General features: G+C 52.4%; 1 protein-coding gene across 2 annotated transcripts; it reads left to right on the top strand.

Annotated features, from left to right (window-relative positions):
• Nucleotides 1-4081: 4081 nt before the first annotated feature.
• CCN5 (cellular communication network factor 5) lies at nt 4082-17597 on the top strand. Of its 2 annotated transcripts, none has more exons than XM_019458382.2 (5): nt 4082-4435; nt 4590-4708; nt 8760-8976; nt 14511-14765; nt 16586-17597. In XM_019458382.2, the coding sequence occupies exons 2-5, from the start codon at nt 4649-4651 to the stop codon at nt 16804-16806; spliced, it is 753 nt and encodes a 250-aa protein (XP_019313927.1). In that variant the 5' UTR covers nt 4082-4435; nt 4590-4648; the 3' UTR covers nt 16807-17597. The 2 variants fall into 2 exon arrangements, with proteins under 2 accessions (XP_019313927.1, XP_019313926.1); XM_019458381.2 differs by having other exon boundaries at nt 4083-4435; nt 4612-4708.
• The last annotated feature ends 1291 nt before the right edge of the window (nt 17598-18888 follow it).

Here is an 18888-nt window from a genome sequence, read left to right as displayed (position 1 = left end):
TCCCAGTTCACACTGCTGCATGAGGCCGTGTGCAGAGGCGGTCACGTGCGTGGGCTGAGAGCTCCGCATTCCAGCCCCTTTGGACCCTGTGCGTCCCTGCACACAGAACCTTGCCAGCTCAGACTGAAGCCAAGTGTTAAACTGTTCAAGCCCCACAGCTGTCCTAAGGGGTGGGAGAAGGAGCTCATCATGGCACCTGGGATCTCAGGCCAGGAGCACACCTCTGAACTCCGGCCCAGACCGGGGAGTGTGTGGAAGGAGAGGCCGGGAGAGGTGCCTGGGGGCTGGGTATTTGCGGACCAGCTGAACCGGCAGGAGGCAGAAATTCCATTGGCACACAAATCACCTGTGGGTCTCATTAAAATGCAGGTTGATTCTGGGCGGGGCTTGGGATTCCTCCTTTCAAACAAGCACCAAGCACCGGGGCGCTGCTGACCTCGGAGCACACACGTGGGGAGGGAAGGGCCAGACAATCAGGCCCAAGATGGAGAAGACCTACCTGACTCCATTGGACTCTTCGTGAGCAAAGATAAACCTTCGTTGGGTCAAGCCACTGAGTTTTGGGGATTTGTGACCTCAGCATAGCCTAATGTCCCCGGGTGACACATTAGGATAGGGGACTGTCCTATGTAGTCAGGCCACCAATATTTACTGAGTTGCTGCCATAAACTCATTTTGTGCCCCAGGGGCCTCCCTCTTCAAGAGGCGCTCACTCTCCGGTGACGCAGTGCAAGGCGGGCACCTGAGAGGGAGAGTCCCTGAAAGTTTGCCCCCTTGGGGCATCTAGGAGCACCCCTTAGTGCACCTTAATCCCAGCACTGTGAGTCATGGGGGAGCCGGATTTGAAGCCAGGACCTTTTGACTTACGAGGCTATGTTTCCTTCCGGTAACGCAAAGGGGAGACTGGCTCATTCTGGGATCTTATCTAGGGGGCTGGCTACAGCAGCAGCCAAGAGACTCATGGGTTCCCTGGACTGTCCCATCCCTCCAGCACCAAACTCAGCGGTTTGGAGCCCAGCCCACTCGCACCCGGTCAGCAAAGTGGCAGTTCCCGCCGCAGGCTTTCAACACTCTGAACTGCGTGTGGAAGGCTGGTCTCTGACACTTTCATCACCAAATGCCCCGATGCCAGCCTGCGTGCTTCCAGAACTGGCCAGGCCCCAGGGCCTCCCCTCCCTGTCCACATGCTGCCATCCTCAGTTATTAGAACAAGTTCCAAGCAAACAGCCACACTCTGACTCAGAGGGGCCCGCCGGGGGAGGGGTGGGTGGCAGGATTTCCACTCATCTCTTGTCGCCTACCTGGCTGGCGCTGGCCCATGCCTTCTTCACTCCCCCAGGACCCCACGGCGGCCTCACCTCCCCACTGCCTGTGGAGGCTCCCCCTCCGATGTTGCCATGAGCAGCTCCTCCCCGCACGCAAATCCTCCTGTCTTCCTTCTTGCCTCAGGGAGAGAAGTGGTTCCACGCCGCTCCTCCCAGGAAAAACTAATCAATGCTGATAGAGGTCAGAATAGCGAGTACTTGGAAGGGGCATGAGGAACCTTCTGGAAATGTATCTTGCTCTGGGTGGTGGTTACATGGGCGTGCACACATGCAAAGAGTTGTCGAGATGTACACTTCACACTAGCACGTTGCCCCTCGATCTAAAAAACATATGCCACAGAGAGCTCTAGGAGCCGTAGCCAAAATAAAGAACACAAACCACAACGGAAGGTTCTGGAGTCAGATGGACCAGTAACTGAAAACCTGGCTCTAGTGTCTAGCTGTGTAACCTTAGAGAAGTTACTTATCCTCTCTGAACCTCACCTTTCTTACTGAGGCATACATTGTGAGGATTAGAAACACTACTTTTTATTAAAAAAAAAAAATATTTAGCACCCAGCTGGCTCCCTCTGAGGGCCCTTTTCTTTCATTGTTGTTAAAACCAGTGGTCTCAGCAAAGACAGGGCATGGGAGTGGTCTTCCCTGGGTGCAGGCAATAAGAGGGGCACATCGTCTGAGAGAATTTAAAGGTAAAATTGATGAGGGGCACCTGGGTGGCTCAGGTGGTTGTGTTCAATTCGTGATTTTGGCTCAGATCCCGATCTCATGGTTCGTGAGATCAAGCCCCAAATCGGACTCTGTGCTGACAGGGCAGAGCCTGCCTGGGATTCTCTCTCTTCCTCTCTCTGCCCCTCCCCACACTTGGGTGCTCTCTCTCTCTCTCAAAATAAATAAAATAAACATTAGAAAAAGATAAAATTGATGAGAAGTCAGTATATAAATATAAATCACATCAATCATAAATTCATGATAAAGTACTTTGTCCTGAAAATATCTTTTTTTTGGTCCAAGTTCTAAACAATTGATGCCATAGCTGTTGAATTTTAATAATGCGTATGTAAGCTTCGAATTAGCACATTTTAATTTCTTATCCTTTAAAAAACCTACGTGGAAGTGAACTTGGAGAAGTCTAGGAAGACAGTTGCCCAGTGCACATGAGCCCAGGAGCACACGTTCACCGAGAGCAGAAGTGCCTGACAGTTTGGAATCTTGCGCAGCACCTGTCTCTAACCCTGGGGGGTGACAGTTCTGCACCCCCGACAGTAGATGAAAAGCATCAGTGGATGCTGAGTGACAGTGAAGACAGAGATAGAGGTCTTTCAATTCTCTCATTCTATGTGACTCCTTGGAATTTGGGTCTGTGCTAAAAATTTAAAACGGTGAGGGGTGCCTGGGTTGTTCAGTCGGTTAAGCATCTGACTTCAGCTCATGTCATGATCTCAGGGTCCATGAGTTTGAGCCCTGCGCTGGGCTCTGTGCTGACAGCTCAGAGCCTGGAGCCTGCTTCAGGTTCTGTCTCTCTCTCTCTCTACTCCTCCCCTGCCCACATTCTGTCTGTCTGTCGCTCTCTCTCTCTCTCAAAAATAAACATTAAAACTGTGACACAGTGTGAGCTGTGGAGGGTGGTGTTTTTGTTTGGTAAGTGCAAACCTTAGGTCATACATGAAAAGTATTTGTTTCATTTTATGATTATTATGGAAAATAATTCTGTCATGCGAAGAAGGGGGTGCTCAGCAAGGATCCGCTCCGTGTGTAGAGTCCCCTAGGCATGCCTCTGACTGAAAAAGAAGCATTTATAAACAAAGACCGCATCCCCTTCCCTGCAGGCCAAGGGACCCCCTGCCCTCGTCCTCCAGCCAGAACCCACAGAGACGAGCTGGGGTCGTGCATTTCAACCTTTATCTCCCCTCCCCATCGCCTCCTTCCCCAGGACCGCAGCTGGGAGGGCGTTTCCCCCTAGGAAATCCACTCAGTCTGACCCCTATATCAGCTCACTCTTCTTCCTCACCAACCGCCCATTCTGGAACCCAGCGCCTTCACTTCAAGTTTTGGGGTACTGGTGGAGATTATGGGGGCCAAAGCCCTCCCCAGCCCCCCCTTGACACCACCGGTGATTATCTTTGCCAAATGCCACAACCCAAGCACTTGCCCACGTCCGGCAGCCCCGGTGGCTGGATTTTTGGAGATGCCCCCAGACACCGGCGGTATGAATTTGGTGTCCTGCTCCCCATGTAGAACACCCCTCCCCACCTCCGCCAGCTCCGGCCACACCTTTGGCTCCCAGAGTAGGCATGTTATCACGCTCACTCCTGCTGTGTTTGCCTCTGCCTGCAACATTCTCCTCACACCTTCTTTTCCTGTGGTTCTCTGTGAAGGCGCCTCCCCCAGGCAGCCACCCCTTCCCTTCCGTCTGAACAAGGACCCCTCCTCAGTATGCCCAGAAATTCCACCTGTTTTCCCTCTGTCGTCACCCACTCAGGGCTTTGTCCCAAGGTCACTCTTGTGTCTCCAGCTCCTACAGAGGGGGCCTCAGAGATGGCTGAATTAAACGAAATGGATTTGGTTCTTCTAGATCATCTGGCAGGGGCCCGGCACACAATAGGTCCAGCCTGCACGGGCGCACCCACTGTGGGCCACCTCCCGGAGCCCGGGGAAGCAGGCATTGGGGAGGCCCCTTGTTGCCAAAAGCAAACAGGCCGCCCAGGGAAGTTTTGCTCTGGGTCACACCCGCCTCTGGATGGCCGCCAATCTTCCTGCCAGAAACCACAGGCCCAGCTGAAACTGCCCAGAGTCCGGGCCACGGGGCTTCGGAGGATTTGGGTCGGCGCGGCAAAGGGGGTATCTGCTGAGCTCTTTCTGGATCCACAGCCCCCAGGGGGGCGGGCAGGGGTCGGGCCAGGGCTCATCAGCAAGAGCAGCAGCCCAGGAAGGTCCCCTTCCCTTCCTGGGCTGGGAGGAGCCAGAGAGGCCCCTGCCAGCCTGTCACAGGCTCCTGGCACTGGCATTGGCTCTGGCTTTCACACACGGGCGTGCGCACGCACGCACATACACACACACACACGCTCACACTGGTAGGCACCTTCTTGGTGGCCTCGCCGTCTCATCCTCAGGTAAATGGGCTCATCAGTGGGAGCATGAGGATGGGGAGAGGAGCAGGAATGCAGAGACCAGCGTGCGTGTGCAACTGTGTGTGCGCGTGCATCTGTGTGTGTGTGTGTGAGCCTGTGTGCCTGGCAGTGACCTCACAGCTGCTGGAACATAAAGACTTACAGGTCCTGCCTCCCAGGCTGAAAGCCGGCTGGCTCCGTGGGGGACACAGTGACATGAGAGTCACACTACAGACCCACCTTCTGGCCTTCTCCCTCCTCTGCCTCCTCTCAAAGGTAAGGGGGCCCTGGGCCCCAAAACATCCTGCTGACTTCCTTGGTGTGTTGGGGAGGTGTGAAATCACTGCCAAGGACCCCCTAAAAGAATTCCTGCAGGTCTTCTATGTTGGGCACAGCCGGGCTTCCCTCCCTGGCGCCCAGAGAGTTGCCCCTGGCCAGCTCTGCTGTGTGATCTCAGGCAAGTCCCTTCTCCTCTCCGAGCCTCAGCTGCTTCCTTGGATAAATGGGCATAATGATCATGAGGCTTTTGTGAAGATCATTTATGGCAATTCATCAAAAGTACTCAGCGCAGCACCTGGAACGTGGCAGGTGTTCAGAAGCAGAGGGTCGTGACTATTAGCAGTCCCCAGAGCCCTACAAAGCTGAAGTGGGCGTCCTCATTACAAATAAAGAGATGCCACATATACCCTGCTTTGCCTGATTGTGAGCCAAGGTTTGAAAGGATGTTGGTGTCTAACTGTTCGGAAAAGTTCATGCTGCAAGGGCGTTAATGTCGTTGGCAGTGAGTGACCTAGTGACCTGCAGACCTGGCTGAAAGGGGACAGGGAGACACCTTGTGGAATGATGATCTTCTCTTATGGGACATTTTTTCAGAAGGTCTGTGAAACATCTACCTTGCGTAACATATCCAACAACCTCGTAAGGATTTATTATCCTCTGTTTTTAGTCAAGCAGGACTCAGAGAGGGCAAGCAACTTGACTAACATCACACAGCAAAGAAACATCAGAGCAATAGAGGAAGTGGAGCCCAGGATAGGCTTGAGTGTGTGGAGGGTGGGGAAGGGGTGCTTCTACTTGTGCCTCTCCTGCCTGGGCCTCTCCCCTACCTGGACCGAGGCCACAGCTGCTGATCCCTGTGATTCCCTCAGCAAATGCTGAGTTCCCGACGCCTTGGAGATTGGCCCCACCACGAGCCATGATCTCACTGGGCTTTCATGCTCCGCTGAGGAGCACAGCAGAAGTTTTGCTCTCCTGGGTCCTGAGCAGCGGTGGGGCAAGGCCCAGAACTCTGCCAGCATCCCAGTCCCACTGTTTGTTCTCCCAAAGGTGCCCGGCAGAACATCATGCTTAGGTGGGTGGCTTGGGGGCTCGGGGTTCTGGGCCCAGGATTATATAAAAGACCAAAATGAAGCCATCCTAGGCTCACTGTCGTCACCTCCATTCTTCCTGGTCCCAGGGAGCCAGGCAGCATCCTGCACAGGACTCAGGGACCTGGCCATCAGGAACACGGAAAGCTACAACAATCCTCAGAACGAGAATCCCGAGCCTTCCGGCGGGCTGTGGGCTCCTGGGCTCAGGCCTGTGAACAGGGGCAGGTGGCAGAGAACTGGAAACAGACAGAGTCACGGTGATCGAGAGCTAGCCGTGACCTTTTATCCCTGTCACAATTTCAAGATAGGTGGTCTCTACCCTGTTTTACTGAGAAGGAAACAGCTCCCTCCCCGACAAAGCGGTTCAGCGGCGTGGTGTTGAAAGTTACACAGCCAGTCAGTGGTAGAACTTGGATTTCAACTCTTCCTAGAATATTCTGTGTCCGGGGCTCTTCCCCCTTGGTGACCGCAGCAAGGGTCTGGAAAAACCGTGTGTGCAGGGGGTGGTTGGGAAGGGCATGGAGATAGAGGGAGACCAGAGAGGGCCTACCTCCCCTTGGTGTGCTCCCTTGACCTGTCACTGACCGTCCTGAACAAATGGGTAAACTGAGGCAGAGGCTAAGCTGGCAAACAGCTCCCCAAGGTAGGTGTGATAATTACGACCTGGGCCTTGGATTCACGTGAACCCAGATTCCGGTCCTGGCTCTGCCTCTTACTGGTGACGTGGCCACACTGTTTTGAGCTTCTACAGTGGGCACAGTGCTGGCACCTCACCTCGCAGGGCTAAGTCAGATGACACATTACGGCTGCCCGTGGTAACTGTTAGCCATAATCACTGATATTATTAGCGGCCCCTCCTGCGTATCAGGACCTGCACGTCTGGCCCTGGCCACGCTTGCTCATGGAGAGCCAAAGTGGGAGCCTGGGTGCAAGCCAGATGGTCTGTGGCCTGGCACCCCGGCTTTCGGGTGGGAGGGACCCGAGAGCCAGTTCTGGTCAGAGTCCCCACTTCCCACTCACCGAGGGAGCCCGCCCTCTGGTTTGAAAGGGAACCCCAGAGTCCGGCTGATTGCTCGCTGGGTCAATTCCATGAGAATAATTTCTAGGTTTGTCAAAAGGCAGAGTCAGACTCATAAAGCGGGGCCCCAGATACTGCAACAGACTTCCGGGTGACTCTGCTCCTGCTGCTGGTCCAGACCACGCTTTGAGGAGCGAGCCTAGGCCATCTTCTCTAGAATCTCTTTGGTATCACCCAGTCTCCTGCTTGGAATTCCTGCAGAGGCGGGAACTCTCTCCCCTGTGAGGCTGCACGCTTGAACCTGTTACCAGTGCTGTCCTAGCCTGGAACCTGGGAGTACCTCCTGGTCTGTGACACCCCCTCCCACCCAAGGCTGGTTGGCCAGTTTGGGGCGGCCCCTGGTGGCCAGGGTGTGAGCTGCAGGCCACTGAAGGCAGGTTTGCAGGACTGGAGGGTGGTAGGGTTGGGGCAAAGTGGGGATTAGGGCAAAGAGGTCATTGCCTGCTTTGGGGCCACACCAAAGATAGGAGGTTATTAGTTCGATCTCTGTAAACTGTAAGTCTTCCATTCTCCAGGTAAAACCCTCTGGTCCTCCAAGGATCCTACTGAACTAAAGATTGGTCCCTCACGGAGGGGGCCACTGGGAACATCTTGAGTTACGCCTGCCTCTTGGTCCCCACCTCCAAATGGACGTATGGGGAGACCATGGCATCCGGTTTCTGGTTTGGTTGTTTCTCTGTCCTGAGTGGGAAGAAACAGCCAGGACACTTGGGTCGATACCCACCTGGGGGGTGGGTCCCTGGCTCAGGCTTTTCCCTACTATAGCATCCTTAAGGAGGAAGCAGGCTCCCAGCTCTGTGGCTAACACACTGTGACTTTTGGCAAGACCCTTGTTCTCTCTGGAGCCGAGGGTCCCCATCTCTCCCTGGCCAGGGGCTGGGGGTTAGAACTGGAGCAGAGGTGCCAAAATCCTAGCTGTGTATCAGAAGCCCCTGTACAAATACAGATTCCGGGGCCCTGCCTCTGGAGGTTCTATTTGGTAAGTCCCAGGGGAGGTCTGGGGTTCAGTATTTTCCCAAGTTTCCTGGCTGATTTAATAAGTATCCAGAAATATATTCTGGGTTATTCCAACAATCAAAAACATCTATGATACTGTTTGATTTATTCAGCTGTCGAGATAAAGATTTGCAATCTATGTGCTAGAAAACATATAGTGCCCTGTTATTTTATTTTTTATTAAAAAAAATTTTTAATGTTTATTTATTTTTAACAGAGAGAGAGAGACAGAGACAGAGACAGAGCATGAGCAGGGGAGGGGCAGAGAGAGGGGGGGACACAGAATCTGAAGCAGGTTTCAGTCTCTGAGCTGTCAGCACAGAGCCAGACACAGTGCTCGAACTCATGAATCGCGAGATCATGACCTGAGCCGAAGTCAGACTCTCAACCGACTGAGCCACCCAGGCGCCCCAGTGCCCCGTCATTGTAATCCTTTGTTTTGTGGCGTTTGCCTTACTATAGTGTCTAAAGGGCGGGGCCTCAGCCCTTCCTTGTCATTCCCAACAGTGATCATCATTTGCTAAATGCACTGAGCACCTACCCCATGCCTGGCTGCCTGCTCAGGGTTTAACATGCATCACTTTATGTACTCTTCAAAACAATCCTCTGAGCTAAACACTGCTATTGCCCCCTTTTTACAGATAGGGAAACTGAGGCTAAGAGAGCTTAAGTAACTTGCCCAAGGTCACTCAGCTAATAAGAGGCAGAGTCAGGACTGGAGTTCTAGTCCAAAGTTCTAGCTCATGACCACAATGCCAACTGTCTCTTAGGGAGGAGTGTCACGAGGTTCAAGGCCAGGTCTGTGTGACCCTGGGGCCAAAGTGTGGATCTCTCACTGCCCCCCTTGAACGGCCATGGCTGAGTGACGTCTCTGTCTCTGCAGGTATGTGCCCAGCTGTGCCCAACACCATGTGTCTGCCCCTGGCCGCCACCCCGATGCCCACCGGGGGCGCCCCTGGTGCTGGACGGCTGCAACTGTTGCCGGGTATGTGCACGGCGGCTGGGGGAGCCCTGCGACCATCTCCACGTCTGTGACCCCAGCCAGGGCCTGATCTGCCAGCCCAGGGCGGGCCCTGGTGGCCGAGGGGCCGTGTGCCTCTGTAAGCAGGTTTGCGGGACTGACGGTGGATGTATTTGGGAGGGTCAAGGCTGAGGGGACCTGAGTCAAAGAGAAGCTCTTCTCTCTCTACCTCCTTACATCAGGTGCACCATCCAGTCCAGCCAAACCCGGTGACCCGCGGTTCCCTGGGCCCTCCCTCTGCCCGCCCCCCCACCTTGTCTTTGATCCAACCATGCCCTCCACCTGAGCAGCCTCCCCCCATTCCTACCTGTCCAAATCACAACCCACTGTCAAAGGTGAGCTCAAACACTCCTCCCCTGGAAGTCCTCCCAGATTATTCAAACCAGATGTTACTATCCTTTCTTGGGACCTTCACACCTTTTTGGGAAAATAAAAGCATTGCTGCTTATTTAGGGCATAATACGTCTCAGGCAGTGTGCTGAAACTTGCCACATAATCCTCACAACGATCCTATGTGGCAAGTACTTTCAGACCCACTTTATAGATGAGCAAACTGAGCCTTAGTAACAGTAATGGGCATGATTACTCTTACACAGCTTGGGACCAGATCACACAGATTCTAAAGCAACGTTTTGTTCTGTCTTCCTCCTAGATTGGGAGCCTTGGGCTATCGTTTGAGTCCTGAGTCTGCCATTTACTAGTGACCTTGAGCACGTTATATCTCTCAGCATTTTAGGCCTTGGTGCCTTCTGGCACTTTAGATCAGGGTTTCTCAACTTTACTCTTTGGGGCCAGATAATTGTTGTAATTCTTTGTAGGGGGGCTGTCCTACACACGGTAGGACTTTTAGCAGCATCCCTGGTCTCTACTCACTGGATGCAGTAGCATGACTCAGGTCATGACAATCTGTCTCAGACATTGCCACGTGTCCCCTGGGGGAGCAAAATCATCTCTATTTGAGGACCACTGCCTTAGAGAAACAGCAAAATGTGACAGTGTTCTCTTTTTTCTTTTTTAAATGAGTCTTGTAGAGCAATCTACCTCTTTCATCTATTTGCATGTGTCATTTTAAGAAAATAAGAACAAGAGAGGGGCTCATGAATCATTGACAATGAATCCGCGTATAGAAAAAAACAAGGCTTAAAGACTAATAACAACGAGACTAATAGACGTAAGGTTATCAACACTAAATCCTTGTTAAATGTTTTTTTTATGATCAGGGGAGTATAATCATGAGAAAGTAGTGATTTGTTTTATAAACTCATAGATGATTGCTAAAGGGAAAAATGAGAGAAGTAACATTTAGCTCACCAGGCCATTGTTTTAATTAGCCAGGACACATGTAAAGCACACGGCAAAGCTTTATTTGTTGAACACTTGCATGGCACTTACTGCGTGCGAGGCACTAAGGGTTTCACAAATATTATTTCATTTAATCTCACAACACCGTGGGGCGCCTGGGTGGCTCAGTCGGTTAAGCGGCCTACTTCGGCTCAGGTCATGATCTCGCGGTCCGTGAGTTCGAGCCCCATGTCGGGCTCTGTGCTGACAGCTCGGAGCCTGGAGCCTGTTTCAGATTCTGTGTCTCCCTCTCTCTCTGACCCTCCCCCGTTCATGCTCTGTCTCTCTCTGTCTCAAAAATAAATAAACATTAAACAAAATTAAAAAAAACCAAAAACAACCTTATGAGGTTGGTCCTGATGTCATTCGCATTTTATAAATGGGAAAAAACAAAAAGAGGCACAGAGAGGTTAGGCAACTTGCCCAGGGTCACACAGCTCATAAGGAGCTGGGCTGGGATTTGAACTCAGGGAGCTGGCTCCACGATCCTCCTTTCCATCACTCTTCTGCCTGACACTCAGCATATGATTAGTACACATTGGCTGTTATTGTCACTAAGTTTATTAAAGGGCTTTTCCTAGTCCGTCTTGATTCAGACTTCAAACAACTGGAGGTCAAAAATGTATTTAGTCTTTGCTTCTTCCTACAACTCCCAGTGCTGGTCAGGCAACATAGTGGGTGTTCATGAACCAAATCTGGAGGCTGGTGAACCCCACAGATGAGCCAGAGCCAGCTAAGACCTCACGGAGGCTGGGTCTAGGTCTTAGCTCTGGAGGGAATGTGCTGCCCCAAAACTCTCCTGTCAGTTCCTGTTGGACAGACCTCTGACAGCCGACTCCTCTCTGTGTGCGTGTCCATCGTAAACCTCTGATCCCTCATACCCCAAGCGTGCAGCCTCCGCACTCAGCTGAGGGCATCCCCACCCTTCCTGTGGCTTGAGTTTCAAACTTTACAGTCATTCTTGACCTCTCTCATTTTTGCACATCCCACATACTTCCCACAAGCAAAGTCTTCAAGATATTTCTAGAACCTTCCGTTCCCAGTCCAGCCCCTGCTACCAGCCTGGTCTGAGCCCCATCATCACGTGATGGATGTTGCGGTGGCTGCATAACTGTCTCCCTGCTTCTATCCTTGCCTTTCGCCTGTTTCCAACACAGCAGCCACAGGGCCCTTTCAATACATACATCAGACCACATCCATCCTCGGCCTCAAGGCCTCCAAGAGCTTCCTACCACCTCCAAATACAAGCCAAAGTCCTCCTGGTGGCTACAGGGCCCCACAGGGTCCTGCTCCTACTTTCTCTCTGACCCCATTGAACCCCCTCTCTCCCTCCCACTCTCTGCTTCAGCCACACTGGCCTATTTTGTTCCTTAAATATCCCAGGGAGGCTCCTACCTCAGGGCCTTTGCACTGGCTGCTTGTCTACCAGCATTCTTTCCCCCAGATACATGCATGGCAAGTTCCTACACCTCCTTCCCATCTTTACTCAAATATCACCCTCTTAGTGAGGCCTTCCGCGATCACCATTTTCAACACCCCTCTCTTAAAACCCTTCCCTCCATTATTTTTCTGGTTCTAATCACCGTCTGACATCATAAACTCTATTTGCTTATCGTGCTTATTTCTGCTAGGGCGAAAGCTCCAATGAGGGCAGGATGTTCGCCTGTTTTAGTCATTGCTATACCACAAGTACCCAGAACAGTGCCTGATGCATAGTAGGTACCCAATAAATAAGCATTGAATGAATGAATGAATGAATGATAGTAAGAGTTCTAGAGAAGCTAGCAGGAAGAGGCACAGGAACAGGCATTTATTGAGCATGTCCTGTGAACAAGCCCCTTACACACATGATTTCACTTTACCCTTAATGAGGTAGGTCCTATTATTAAACTTATTTTGCAGATGAAGGAAGTGGGGGTCAGAGAGGTTAAATCACCTGCCTACGGTCACACAGTGTGCAAGTGGCTAAAGGTAAACAAACAAACAAACAAACAAACAAACAAAAAACAAATACCCTGTCGTTCCCTCTCCTGTAAGGGACTCTCAGAGGGAAAGAAGGATGTAGAAATCACCAGATAACAAGACTGGGCTCTGAAGTTTCTTTTTTTAATTTTTTAATGTTTGCTTGTTGTTTGTTTGTTTATTTATTTAGAGAGAAAGAGCATGAGAGGGGTGGGGGGATGGAAGGGGGGAAGGGCAGAGAGCAAGGGGGAGAGAATCCCAAGCAGGCTCCATGCTGGGCTCCATCTCACAAACCATGAGATCATGATCTGAGCCCAAATCAAGAGTCGGCTGTTTAACTGACTGAGCCACCCAGGAGCCCCTGGGCTCTAAAGTTATTTGAGGGAGGTTGCTAGACAAGAAGGTATTGGAAGGGCCCGGAAGAGGCAACTATATGTGTATGTCGGGGGTGGGGATCCAAGGATGAGTAAGTTTGGAGGTACCTCATGTGTTTGGGACCACGCACAAGGGTGCACGCAGACCCCAGCGTAGGGAGTGACTGCCCAGGGACCATTGCTCCCACTCCCAACCAGCCTGAGCTGTAGGACCCAGGAGGGGTGCCAGGAAACCTTGCTAAAATTATCACCACTCCAGCTGACTTTCCTAAACAATCCCTCTGTTTACCAGTCATCCCAGTGACCAGGAGGCCCCAGGGCTGTGACATCAGGAGTCTGGTGGGAGACCCAGGCTCGGCCAGGCTTAGGGTGCAGATTAAGGCACAGCTGCCCCCTACAGTTTCCAGGAAACCAGCGGCCGCATGATCCAGGCCAGAAGGCCAGGGATTTGGAGCCAAAGGGCTGCGGCCTGGAAGGAGTGGGGAGACCGCTAGTGCCCGCCTGTGCCTCTCAGAGGAAAAGGCATCACCCGCTCCCACTCACCTGCTATGTTCCAGACTCGGGGCGAAATCCTTTAAGTACACTGGCTCCTTCAATCCTTGGTGGCCCTGTGAGCGGGTATCGTGGCTCAGTTTCCACAGCTAGCAAGTGGGAACAGGGACTGCCCTCCACATCTGTGTGGTTCCCAAATTCCTGCATGTGTATAGGCTTGCTAGAGGTTTCTCTCTGAAATCCTGGGAAAATCTGCCTTCCAGCAAATCCATCCCCAAAACCTCCTGACCCCTCCTAGCTCTCTGCATTTCCCGGGCGGCTCACACGCACCTCTCCACGGCTCTTCACTCTGTCTTGGAGACAGTGACATCTGTCCCTTGCCTGGGCATCAATCCCTCATGGCAAGGACTGTGTCTTAGTCCTGCCTAGGAGCCCAGTGGATGGCACACAGGAGGGGCACACTACATATCTCTGGAATTTATAAGAAGTCGGAACTCTTTTATCAGTGTCTCTCACATGCTGGGCCTTGCACCAGGCATTGCAAAGGGCATTTCTCCAGGGTCTGTGTGTCCCATCCATGCTCTGAGCCGGCCTGGGGGATGGGGGTGTGCCGGCAGGAGCACTCCCAGCCCCAGCCCTCAAGCAGTGCTTTTCCAGTGGAGGAAGTGGGGATAGCGTCCATATCTTGAGGGCTCTGTTCAAAGAGTGTTTCTTGAACACCTACTATATGCCTAGCACTGTGCCAGATGTTTTCTACATATTATCTCGTGTAACTGAAGGTACCGAGCTGTTCTCATCAATGCTATTGTTAAGGGGACTCAGAGAAGTTAAGTAACTTATCCAAAGTCACACAGCCAGCAAGTTAAGCCCTGGCCTAATAGGGACAACTACCACACAGCAGATGTACAATGAAATTTTGTTGCAGAAACCCTCATTGTGTACGTTGTTATATATTATTAATATATAGTACTTATATTCATAGTAACAACAGAGCAGCTAGGATCTATCGAAGATCTCTTTTATGTTGGATTCATTACATATATCATTTCATTTTGTCTATACCACAACCCTGTGAAATAAGTATCATTATAACCCACTTTGCAGGTGAGGAAACTGAGGCAAGAAGTGAAGTCGCTTGGCCAAGGTCCAGAGCTAATAAAGCAGAGTGGGGCTCCGACCAGGCCAGCATCTCCCCATCCCTTGTGTCAGGATGCAGTGTGCCACGCTGTGTTCCTGCTGGCTCCAGGGCAGGCTGGCAGTGGGGACGGGGTGCATACGATGGGCTGGAGCCCTTTGGCCCAGTGTCCTGACCCTGTAAGGGCACCGCTCCCCAGCAGGATCTGGGCCAGCTCTGCAGAGAGACCACATGGGGGATGTGGCTGGCACAGGCTTGCCCAGGGAAAAGTTGGGAGTCACGGATGGGGGTGTGGTTTCTCCTCTGCAGGGGGAGAGGATGACGGGAGCTGTGAGGTGAACGGCCGCGTGTACCGAGATGGGGAGACCTTCCAGCCCCACTGCAGGGTTCGCTGCCACTGTGAGGATGGTGGCTTCACCTGTGTGCCACTGTGCAGTGAGGACGTCCGGCTGCCCACCTGGGACTGCCCGTATCCCAGGAAGGTTGAGGTCCCGGGCAAGTGCTGCCCTGAGTGGGTGTGCGACCAGGGAGGGGGGCTGGGGGTCCAGCCCCTCCCAGCCCAAGGTGAGTGCAGGGTTGGCCCAGGCCAGGGGCTGGGCCACCTGGGGGCGGGGCGAGGGCGGGGCTTCTCAGGAGCCAGGACACTGGACTGGTCAAAGCCAGGGGCAGGGCCACCGGGGAGGGGGGCGGGGCGAGGGCGGGGCTTCTCGGGAGCCAGGAGGCTGGACAGGTCACAGCCCAGGTTTCCCTGACAGGACCTGGGAGGGGGTGCGGGCTGAGAAGACTAGGTGAGCAGAGTGGGGAGTCACAAGACCTCTTTGAAACTGGCAAAACGAGAAGTAATATAATTTTAAGTCATAAATAATGAAAAATGAAAATTAGTGGCAGAGTGGAGAAGGGAAAGGAGGGCTAGGATCCTTGAGCCAAAGGCTCACATTTCATAGCGGAAGTACTGTTACGACATACTACTATTATAATTCTAATATACTAATACGCATTATAATATATTTATATAATTTAAATATTATATACTATTATTAATATGTAATTATTTGGATGTACCCAAAGAGGAACTCAAAACTGAATCAGGCAAGGTGGTTGCCTCTGGGATGTGACTTAGGGGCCGAGGTGGAGGAAAGACAGTTACCTCATGCTATAAACTCTTTAGTTTTAGAGATTTGGTTCTTGCTACATCACTGAGTTATTATGATTATCATATGAATGTGATTTTTCTAGAGAAAGGCGGCTGGAAAGAAGGCATGGGTCCATGGGCGATGGACCATATTGGGAGTAGGGCATGGTGGGTTCAGCATGGAGTCTGCCCGGGGTTCTAAGCCCGGCTTCACTGCTTCTAGCAGTGGGACTCTGAGAAAGTTGCTTAACTTCTCTGGGCCTCAGCGCCTCCAACTGTTCCAAAATGAGAATAAGGGCATCCACCTCGCAGAGTTGTTGTGAGACTGGGTGAGTAAACACAAGGAAAGTACTCACGGCAGTGCCTGGAACATAGCACTCCGTCCGTGGTGGCTGTAGTTATCCCCATGACGGAACGGGACACATCCGCTTCAATGCACAGCAGGATGCCAGCGAGTTCATCTCATGTGTAAAAAGCAGGAGAGGGCACTGTCTATGCAATTTGGCCTCCGGTGTGTGAGTACATGTGCGTGTACATACAGACCGCACACAAGTCATGTCACGCGGGGTTTCTCAACTTTGGCCCTAGTGACACGTGGGGCCGGGTAATCCTCTGTCGCGTGGGAGCTCATAGGATGCTTAGCAGCATCCCGGCTAGACTCCAGTACCCCCACTCCCAGTGTGACCACCAAAAGGTCTCTGGACATTGCCAAATGTCCCGGCGGGGGGGGGGGGAGCAAAATCACCCCCAGTTGAGAACCAGTTGGTTAAAAAGGACCAGAAGAAAGGACACCAAAACATCAGAGCAGAATCGGGTGTGAGAGGAGGAAAACCTAGACGGTGGTGAACCCCCCGTCTTGTTCCGGGCACAGCCTCAGAACCTCTAGCATCTTTGCGGCCGGGTCACGGTACCGCTACCCACACAACCTCCTTCCTGTAAGAGGCCGTGGGGGGAGGGGTGCAGAAATGAGAAACGTGCCACTTCCTGGGGGACCGTCCCGGCCGGCACCATCCTAGCTGCCTAGTAACCCACACATAGGAGGTGCTTACAAGTAGGAGTACTGTGCTAAGCACCTCCCCTCCATTATTTTATTCAGCCCTAACAATCGACCGGTAGAAAATTTACATGGGAAGAGACCGAGGTCCAGAGAGGTTAAGCAACGCGACCAAGAGGGCACCGCTAGCAGTTGGGTTGACTTAGCCGCCAAGCCCTGACCTCGCAGTGCTGACCTCTTTTTCTTCCCCCCTCCCAGGACCCCAGTTTTCTGGCCTTGTCGCTCCCCCACCCCCTGGCATCCCCTGCCCAGAATGGAGCACGGCCTGGGGCCCCTGCTCAACCACCTGCGGGCTGGGCGTGGCCACTCGGGTGTCCAACCAGAACCGCCTCTGCCGACTGGAGACCCAGCACCACCTGTGCCTGACTAGGCCCTGTCCACCTGCCAGGGGCCGAAGCCCACGAAACAGTGCCTTTTAGAGCAGAGCTGGGAAGGGGGGTTCGGTGCCTACCCTAATCCAGCAGGCAGCCCCGTGCCTGGGCCCTCCCCACACCCTTGACTGGGGCAACGCCATGCAGGCCCTGGAGGACAAGAATGTTCACAAGCCGTCTGGTCCATCTGGATCCCGAGATAGAGCTGGGTTGCGTGCCCCAGTCTCCCTTCCTCTACCTCACAGCCTAGGGGGCTGGCCAAGGTTTCCAGGGTCTTCTGGTCCATTACCAGCCTCCACACAGCCTTTATCAAACACACACATGGGCAAGCTTTCCAGCAGATAAGGCAACCAGCCGTCCCTTAATCATTAGGCCAAGGCAGGTGCTGGGCTGGACTGGCTATTTTCCCGGGGGTGTGGTGAAGAGGGACGCACAGATATTCTGAATCTCTTGCTCCCTTTCCTGGAGTTGACATAAAAACGTCCCAGGTACATGCCTAGGCAAGAGCTTGTAGGTCAAGCTTATGCTGTCTGAGAAAGCGCTCCCCATCCAAGGGCAGCATGCAGAGGCTGCATCCTTTGTGAAAATCACAAGGTGAAATCACACTGTCTTGAAGAAAGTCAGAAAACAGGCCTGAAAGGGATCCGTTAAAACCAACTCGTGTTAATAAAAATGAACCTTTCGCGCACACCTGCAACGTGCCAGGCACTGAGCTAGACGCTTTATATAGAGCTTGGTGCTTCGCAACATTTAAGACCAGAGAAAATCAGGGGGAAAATGAAAGCTTGCCCCCAGCGACTGGGGAACACAGCCTGAAATAAACCCACCCAAGTGTGCAATTGTTTGAAGTCTCATGTTTTATTGTTTTTTTTTTAAACCTACATATAAATTTTCTTTCCTCCTCTGTGATCTACATCTGTGTGTTTAAAAAGGAAAACTGTGTTCTCATCACACTCCAGTCAGGAAATTAGAAAACACTGAGTATTTAAACAGGGATTAAGCTAATTTTCATTAAGCTAATTTTATTGAGGCATGGCTTACACACAGTGAAACACACAGGTCTTAACGTATGGTTTACCGAGTCTTTACAAATGTATACGCCTGTGTAATCAATACCACCATCAAGGTACAAAACATTTCCATCTTCTCAGGAAGTTTCCTACGGCGCCTTCCCGGTCATCCCCTCCACCCCTGAAGGCAACCAAGGTTCTGAGTTCCAGCACCTTAGATGACGGATAGCTAGCTGCCTGTTCTTAACATAAAGAGCATCACGCAGGAGGTATTGTTTTGTGAATGGCTTCTTTCACTTGGCACCAGCTGTTGGGATGCAGGGTTTGAGGGAGAGCAGAGCCCAGAAGCCGCGATCAACCAGCAGAAGGTGGAATCACAGCAGGGCCGGCTGCGGGGAGCAGGAGCCCCCAAGGACACGCAGCCTTGCAGACCTAGCAAAAAGCCGATGGAGATGGGGAGGCAGACCTGGCTTCTGCTTCTCCTACCCCCGGTTTCTGTTAGTGCCTTCCATTGGTCACGTCACCCCCTCCCCCAGAAGGTGAGAGGCAAGGGAGCCTGGGAGTCTAGGGCCCTGAGATACTCTGCAGAGGAGGCGAAGGGTGGCCCCAGCTCACAGAAGGCACATGACCTGCCCCTGGGGACAGCTGCCTCCAGCACTTTACTCAGGTAACACCTCCTCCAAAAACCCCAGACAGAGAATCACAGGCAGCGTCTGGGCCACTTATTCCTCACAAAACTCTAGTTCACAGATGAGAAAGCTCCTTGGACGCCCAGTTTACCTGACTCAAGGCTGAGTTGATGCTCTCTTACAGGATGAGAGTTTCAGTGGGTCAGGCTCCACAGGGGTAAACTCTGAACACATTGCCGGGGAAAATTCGGAGAATATCCCTAGAAACAGTGAGTGCGAGGATGAGGACAACAGACCTGTGTCCAATGATTCCTGCATGTGGGGCCCTTGCTTCCGGGCACTTTACCCACAATTGCATGTTGCCCTTGGGACATCCCTAAAGGAAAGCGCTATCGATATTCCCATTTTAGAGATGGGTAAACTGAGACCCAGAGTAACGGGTTGTCCTAGGATTGTGGTGCTGGGCCCTGGGCCATCTGGCTACAAGGCCT

The sequence above is a fragment of the Panthera pardus genome, unplaced genomic scaffold (assembly GCF_024362965.1).
Source record: "Panthera pardus isolate Hobbes unplaced genomic scaffold, ASM2436296v1 HiC_scaffold_25, whole genome shotgun sequence".
Classification (NCBI taxonomy): domain Eukaryota; kingdom Metazoa; phylum Chordata; class Mammalia; order Carnivora; family Felidae; genus Panthera; species Panthera pardus.
This window is presented reverse-complemented; position numbering and strand designations above follow the sequence as displayed.

Bases quoted from the DNA above. Each gene is read 5' to 3' on its own strand.
- CCN5 (XM_019458382.2), top strand. From the start codon at position 4,649: ATGAGAGTCACACTACAGACCCACCTTCTGGCCTTCTCCCTCCTCTGC. The intron at 4,709-8,759 runs GTAAGGGGGCCC...CTGTCTCTGCAG, and splicing joins TCCTCTGCCTCCTCTCAAAG to GTATGTGCCCAGCTGTGCCC. The intron at 14,766-16,585 runs GTGAGTGCAGGG...CCCCCCTCCCAG, and splicing joins CCAGCCCCTCCCAGCCCAAG to GACCCCAGTTTTCTGGCCTT.